An 8,146-nucleotide genomic window follows, 5' to 3' on the forward strand; every position below is an offset into this window, starting at 1 on the left:
TGGTAAATCAGAGTACAGCTGACTAAGAATTTGTGAAAGTAGCCTTAATGATCACAAAATGCTAATGCAAAGCTATTTGAGTTTCTTAAAGCTGAGCTGTGAAATTGTTCAATACATGATTTCATAACAGGCCAAATATAAAATAAATGTTATATATAGCCTAGATAGTCAGATGATTTACAGTTCTATGTAATATGTCATGTTTTCATTTCATGTTTTTGTAATGTTTCATACAGTGATGCAGGTCTACTGCAGTGAATAGGCTAAACTTTGATCATTGTTATAGCCTACTACTGTATAGTTAACTTTGGCCTTGGTGCCCTGACATGTGGCCTTTGTGCCCCCCACCAAATATGCCCAACTGAAGGCCAAGTGGTCTTGCCCCCAGAATGGTGAAATTCCAAGCCTGCTCGAGTCTGTCACTTACCAGCCAATAAAAAAACACAAGAATTAAGAATAAAAAAACAAGGATTAAAGAAAGGGGCCATAATAGCCAATCAGGAAATAGCACCTCTGTAGCTGGCTAAGATTGAACGCAACAACCAATGAAAATCGTTCACATGATTCTTCCCAGTGTTTCGTTGTACTTGCACACACATACACTGTGGAATCCGCTGGAGCTCGGTACATCACTTTGAGCATAGAGTAAGTCGTCCCCTGTTTAATGTTACAACAAATTCACAACTTGTTTGACAGAAAAAATGACAAGTTGATCGCTGTTAGAGAGTGTTACCCACATAACTAGCATCTGTTTTTCTATGCTTAGCGTCATTGTAGCCTAAATTTAGCAACAGTTTACCAGCTTGTGCTCTCTCCCTCACACACACACACTCACACCATGCGTAGGCTGCATGCACACATGCGGACAATTGATAAGGATTTATACGTATACTGTAGAGAGAGTCCTGTAAAAGTAGCCTATAGCCTACTGTTTGTGAAGCTGTCCTACTGTAAAACTAAACATAGCCTTCTGATAAACTATTCAGAGATGGACATCAGAAAATTCTTCCTGAACAGAGGCAGAGGGAGAGGAACAGTGAGGAGGATGAGGGAGGTATGATCATTTTGCCCACATTAACGGTAACATTAACATTTATGCTGGTAATAGCCAGTGCTGTGATTTGATCAATGGTTTAAAGGCAAACTTAAATAAGTTTGCTGCATTTGCAAATGTAGCCTATAAGAATATACACAGAATCAGAGTAGCCATCTGTGTAGATTATTATAGGCTACATTTGCAAATTATCAACAAAAGTCAGTATGAAGGCTTTAGTAGGCTATTTAAGCTACTGCTACTACAAAGAACTGCAGTATTGCCAGGATGTCTATAGGACCCTTGCCTGAGAGGGAAGTATATCTCAATTTTGACTAAAAATAAGCTTCCCTTGTGTTAGTAGGAAAGCCTATTAAATTTATGCAGTGAGTATAGGCCTACTAATGCCTATGTGTTTGGATGTTGCTGGATAGTGGCTGCTACAACAATTGAGGGAGAGAGTGCTGGAGGAGGAGGAGAAGAAGGTCGAAGAGAGGGAGAAGAGAGGGGAGAAAGAGCACAGGCTGGGCAGTCCAATACCAAGCAGGAGGAGGAGGAGGAGAGAGACAGGCAAGAAACGGATGAGGACATGATGGGGGCTAGACGTAAAACTATTTTTAATAAAACTTTTTTTTAATGTTGGGGGCCTGTGCCCCAGCAAAGCTCTAGGTCTAGAATCGCCCCTGGCGGAGCGGCGTAGTCACCAGCGTTCCCGCGACATCAAGACAAACAAACAAATTTACAACATAACAATTGACGCACAAGACAAAAGATGCCTGATGGAGCGGCGTAGCCTAATCGCCAGCGTACCCGAGACACCTAACGGTAGACATACAAGACAGACAACAACAAAAAATGAACAAGTAATAAAATAAATGAATAAGAAATTAAAATAAAGAAAAGTCTGTGTTAACTTAGTCCAACTCAGTCCAATGGCAATGACATGGCGCACAGCTGCGTCTTCAGACCAACCCGGAGGATCCAACGTTAACACAGGCCTTCTGTAAGTGACGTTAGTAGGCCTACTTCAGTCTAGAGATCACAGAAGCATAGAAGCTAACCGTTTGAAGTCATTGGCGATCTTGCAGATCAGCAACTCGGTGGACCCCCGACAGCGACAGCCTGATGCTCCGACTCCGAGAGACTGCAGAGCTCCCCAACGTCAACGGTAGTTTAGAACGTTAGTAGCTGCTAGCTAGAAGCTAGTCTGCTCAATCCAGACTCAGTTAACGTTTCGCTACACCAAAAACTTTGGTCTGCAATATCCAGACTCAAGGCAAGGCAGATGGCAGCTCGCAGGTCAGCAGCAGCTCGGCGGCCACGGCATATCCCACGCAGAGTAGGCCCATGTCCAGCTGTCCCGATAAAGCTCCTCGGCCAGACCGGTGCTGCACTTTACTTTCACGGATGAATGGATGGAAGGATGTCCAAATGGGCAAAAGCTAGTTCTAGCCATAGCAAGCTCCCAATGAACCAACGACATCAGCCGAGTTGGAAGCAGTAAAAGGGACTAAGAATAACACGTCAACTATTGAAAATAACATAAATGAAGAGAATACATTTAACTAGACAAAAACAATATGGTGGGGCTATGTTAGGCATGTGAATTACACATATGAATATCACCACAATAATATCCAATAAGTTTCAAATTAACACTTTTGAATTTTGGAAAACACTTCCATTTACATCGGGATTTTGCAAACATCAGTGTCGGAGTCAGCCCTTCAACGAAATTGACAAGCAGCTGTAAGTATGCTAAATTCGACATCCAAACAGTATTCTAACGTTAGCTTTGAGATACTGCTTGATTGCATAACTTAACTTAGTTTAGTCTCTTCAAAGTAGCCTACTATGTTGTGATAAGATCTTAGCAGAGTTAACTTCAATGCAGCAGTTTTGAAAAAAATTTGCGTAGCATGGTCACGATGCTAAGCGGATTTAATATCAATTAAGCTAGACGTCTTCTATGCAATGCTTCTACGTGGCAACAACAATCCTTCAACAATCGTGAATATTTTGTTAAATGCACATGCAGAGCAGGGGCAGGGGGCTGCGAGAGAGAGAGCGGGGCGGGACAAGGAAAGGCTGCGTGCGTAAAAAGCACAGCTCAATGGCAATGCAAGGATTTGATCTTATATTTAATTTAAATTAAATTAAACATAGAATATTTATGTGTGGCGGCCGATTTTTATTTCGTGGCGCCCCGCCACAAATTAGTCAAGGTGGTGGCGTTATGCCAGGCAGGCCCATTGGGTGTCTGGATATCATCATAATCATAATATCTATTAACCTGAGAAGTTTCAGACCATTCATTCAATGCACTGTGACTTTATGACACATTTCCTGTTTATGTGGTGGAATATTAAAACCATAATATAATAGGTAACACTTTATTTGAAGGGGTCTACACAAGGGTGACATGTAACCGTCATAAGAATGTCATGACACATGTCATGCACACTAATGACATAGTATTGTAACAAACTGCAAAGTTGTCTCAGAATGGTTTTATTGGTTACGCACCAAAACACACGAACGTCATTACACAGGCAACACAAAGGAGGTCAATTAAACAAGCACGATACACAAACAGGGTAGTCACATACAATACACGGGGTAAACACATGAGGTACAACATAAAGAAAGACTATACCAACACATACATGACAAGGTAAACGCAATTACTCATACTAAAATCAACATTACACACACACATACACTTCCCGCCTCGAAATTCCGCCCTTGGTCGCTGTGGAGCTCTTCCGGTGCCCCGAACCGGCAGAACATCTCAGTGACCAGTCTGTCCGCTGTCGTCTGGGCGCTCTCATCTGGCACTGCATACGCCTCCGGCCACTTCGCTACGAGCACGTAGCGATTTCCCCGCTCTGTGACTGGCAGTGGGCCCATGATATCGACGGCTACCCGCTCCATGGGAGCCCCGACTGCGTATTGCTGCAGCGGAGCGTGCGAGTGTCGCGTGGGGCCCTTCTTCGCTGTGCAGGTGTCACAGCAGTGAACATGCAGTTCAACGTCCAGCCTGCATCCCGGCCAATAGAAGTGGCTTCTCAGCCGACGAAGAGTTTTTGCAATGCCGAAATGAGCCGCCCCCACTGCCCCATGTACCTGTTCCAGTATACGGGCTCGTAATCCAGCAGGAACCAGCAACTGGAAAATGTCAGTTTGTCTATCGGGAGCTCGCCAGTGTCTATACAACAGTCCTTGACGTGCTACTATTCCCGGCCACTGTGAATAAATGGCTTTGGTCTCTGGATCGAGTGCTGATACGTCAGTCCATGGCGGTCGCTGACCGGCTTCGATCCATGACCACACTCGGCTGAGTGTGGCGTCCTCCGATTGCGCCTTCCGGATCTCCTCCCTTGACATCACGTCCACCGGCGACTGCGCGTCCGTGGCCCCAGCTGCCGCTCTGCAGTGCTGTGTTGTGACGTTGGGCTGCGGTGTGCTGTCTCCGGTCTCTCAATCACTGTAGCTGGTAGTGGAAGGCGGCGAGACGACCTCGGGGTGCTGCTGGCGAGCGTTGACTGTCTCGCTGGCATGAAGCTGGCAGGCGGTGGCTCTCTTGATGGCGCGGCACTGGCGAGCGTTGAGTCTCTCGCTGGCGTGCTGCTGGCGAGCGTTGGCCCCCCTCACTGGCATGCTGTTGGCGAGCGTTGACCCTCTCATTGGCGCGACGCTGGCGAGCGTTGAAAACAACGACTCTCTCTCTCTCTCTGCCAGCGGTGATGCAGCCTGTAGCCGACAAGCGGGCTCCGGTTGAGCCGTGGCCAGGCTCCTCTCCTCCCTCCGGTGGCAGTGCTGGCACTGGTCTGCTGCACACGGACGCCGTGAAGGCGACCCGCCCGGTGTCGAATCTCCATGTCGTAGTCCTGGAGCGCCTCCAGCCAGCTGGCCCGCTGGTTCTGTGAATTTCAGCAGCCAGGTGAGCGATGCATGGTCCGTTCTCAGCAGGAACCGTTTGCCGTAGAGGTAGGTTCGGAAATGGCGCACTGCCACCACCACAGCCAACAGTTCTCTGCGGGTCAAGCAGTAATTCTTCTCCGCTCGGTCCAATGAGCGGCTGAAGTATGCGACCACCTGCTCGCCCTGCTCGCCTGCTTGAGAGAGGACGGCGCCGACGCCCACGTTGCTGGCGTCGGTGTCCAGGATGAACGGCAGTTGAGGGTCAGGGAAAGCGAGCACTGGGGCCTCATATGGCGCCCTCCGCAGCCGCCGGAATGCCGCGTTGCACTCTCGCGTCCACTCGAAGAGCTGGCCTTTGTGCGTGAAACGATGCAGCGGGCTGGCGACTGTAGCAAAGTCCCGGATGAAACGCCGGTAATATGACGCCAGGCCCAGGAAGCTCCGCAGCTCAGCACCATCGCGCGGAACAGGCCAACGTCTCACCGTCTCCACCTTAGCTGGGTCGGTGGCCACTCCGGCGGCCCCCACGACATGGCCCAGGAATCCGCTTTGCCTCCGGAACAGGTGGCACTTTTTCGGGTGCAGTTTGAGCCCAGCACCCCGTATGGCGTCGAACACGTTTTCCAGATGTCCTATGGCACCGGTGAAGTCTGTTGCATGACACAGGATGTTGTCCAGGTAAACCACGCAGCATGTTCATGGAATGCCCGCCAGGACCAGGGTACCCCCAGAATTGTCAGACCTAAATTTAAGACTTTTTAACACCTTTTTAATACCACTTCCGATGAAATTTAATACCTACATCGCACCCATTCGGATAGAATAAATAATATTAAAGGTAAGATTAAACCTCAATAATTACTATTTACAAGTGTTTGAACATGCCAACATGAACATGACAACATGCCTTTGAAGTCAAAGGCCCAAATGGTCTAACCCTCTAACTTATCCTTACCCAACAATCATAACCAACAATCAAATAGATTTAAATTGCACATTTATTGCAAACTTGAAACATCTACATCAGGGTTGAAAAAAAGAAAGAAAAAAAAAAACTGAAATTATGTACAGTAGTGGGGGGATTGTATGAAGGCAGTGGGCAATAAAAGTGCAAATATGTAACTTGGCCCCCACCACTGTCAAGTAGAAAAATGGTTCCCCACCACCATTAAAGTTGCTTATCCCTGGCCTACATCTTTCTGAGATCTGCTCCTTTGGCTTCAATTAGGTCATCGAGACTTTTGTAGCAGCCAACTTGTCTTTGTGGCTCCTCCTGAAAGCATTTGATTTTGCAATGAGTTCTGCCATCTTGCTACCATGCTTGGTCTCAGCCTGCTCTGATAACTTGTCTGCATCCTGGACCAGATTTTGTGCAACTGCCTGCAGGGTCAACCTGGTCTTTTTGAGCTGCTCCAGGTCCTCCTCAACAGCTTTCCTCTTCAAGCCCTGTGCCTCGGATTCCTTTCTTTGCCTCTCAGTCTCAAGATGGATCCGATATCTGCTCCTTGCTGATGATACTGAGGCTAGCAGCTCTGGTGTGAGAGGCACCTTGGTCACCCCTCCATGCAGTGATACATAATCACACACAATTCTGTGTCCTACAAGGGTGTCTTCTTGGATGTTGCAAACCTCCACTTCCTTATTTATAGAAAAATCCCTTTCCACAGTAGCCTGTCCATGGGAGAGGAGCAGAAGCTTCTGAATGAAAGTCCAGAGCTGTGGGTAGGGACCACTAATATGGTGATGAAGGAACACATCCAGCCTTTTCTGTAAAGGCTTGAAGGCCAAGAAATCCTCTTCATTCCTCACTTCCAATGACAGGAATTGAGAAAACTGTTGGGTGATCAGATCACCTAAAGAAGGATTAAATGACAAAGACAAACTTATAATTAGAGTACATAATTGTTTAAAAACACATGAATAATGTGTAATTATGTTGCAAAACATTAAAGATGCATGCAATTGTTGCACATATCAGTGAACTGTAGGCAAATTCTCACGAGTTGGATCTTGTAGCTTTGTGATTTTAACAGCCCCTCAGGAGCCCTCCCATTCAAAATGAATTGGATTGTATGGTTTCAGATGAAAGAAGTGCATGACTAATATCTTTTGGTCTGTATCATAGAAGAACAACTGACAAAACTACCTAATAGTACAGGCCTAAATATATCCGTCATACACTTGACTTGATATCTTGTAACTTGATGACCCATACCCAATGTGCTATTCATGGGCAACAAAGTAAAGAGGGTGGAACATCTCAACCCATGTTATATCATCATATCATATCATCCTGAGAGGAAATGTTTTGAGAGAAGATATGGTTTACATGGAAGAATGGGTTTACCCTTCATGATACAGGGCTAAATATACCAGCTGTACACTTGGTTTATGACAGCTACCCAACATATTATACATGGGCAAAACAAGTGAAGAGTGGGATATATCTCTACACATTACATCACATCTTGAGGGTATAATTTTTCATAACATGTATGGTTTAATTGGTGGAATCACCATTCCCTAAATAGTACAGACTTTAAAATCACAAAGCTACAAGATCCATCTTGCTATCATAGTGTAGTGAGTAGTAGTGGTAGTGTCATGCCCCTTTTTGGGCTTCTGGACTCATGGACAAAATAGAAGAACATTACCAGCAGCAACTCCTCCATCCAATTGTTTATCCTGAAGAAACTGCTTCACTAGCCCTTTCATTTTGGTCTGACACAGTTCAGGACAAGAGTACATCTGGGCTGGATTCAGACAACTCATCTGTCGCACGGTTGTATATTTCAGAGGGCTCTTGTCTTGAATCTTCTTCACTATTCTCGAAAGACCCTCCATGCACTCCTTTCTGAATTGTAGGATAGAGAGCTCTCCAGTGGTCCTACTCTGCTTCTGAAATTCCTATGAATAAATAGGGACTAACTGAAGTAAACTGAAATAACTCTCCCTCTTCTTCCCTGCTTGAAAAGTAGACACGGTTGCATATGTCGCCTGTGTCAGGAATGTCAACAATATGGCTGCTGTGAACATTGAACATTTATAGAATAAAAATATACCTTGATGGCATTCTCAGCACCAATGCCAATATCAATAGCCTTTATCGGCACCCAGGATGGCTTCTCAGTAACATCAATTCGGACCAAATCCAGAGGGGTGGCATTATGGAGAAGTTCCAATTTGATA

At 45.9% G+C, this 8,146-nt stretch overlaps 1 protein-coding gene across 1 annotated transcript; it reads right to left on the minus strand.

Annotated features, from left to right (window-relative positions):
* Positions 1-6,047: 6,047 nt before the first annotated feature.
* Positions 6,048-7,801, minus strand: LOC121688939. The gene is made up of 2 exons (XM_042068856.1): positions 7,612-7,801; positions 6,048-6,810 (listed from the first exon to the last, which is right to left on the minus strand). The coding sequence occupies exons 1-2, from the start codon at positions 7,799-7,801 to the stop codon at positions 6,182-6,184; spliced, it is 819 nt and encodes a 272-aa protein (XP_041924790.1). The 3' UTR covers positions 6,048-6,181.
* Between the last annotated feature and the right edge of the window lie 345 nt (positions 7,802-8,146).

This window comes from Alosa sapidissima, chromosome 17, assembly GCF_018492685.1.
Source record: "Alosa sapidissima isolate fAloSap1 chromosome 17, fAloSap1.pri, whole genome shotgun sequence".
NCBI lineage: Eukaryota > Metazoa > Chordata > Actinopteri > Clupeiformes > Clupeidae > Alosa > Alosa sapidissima.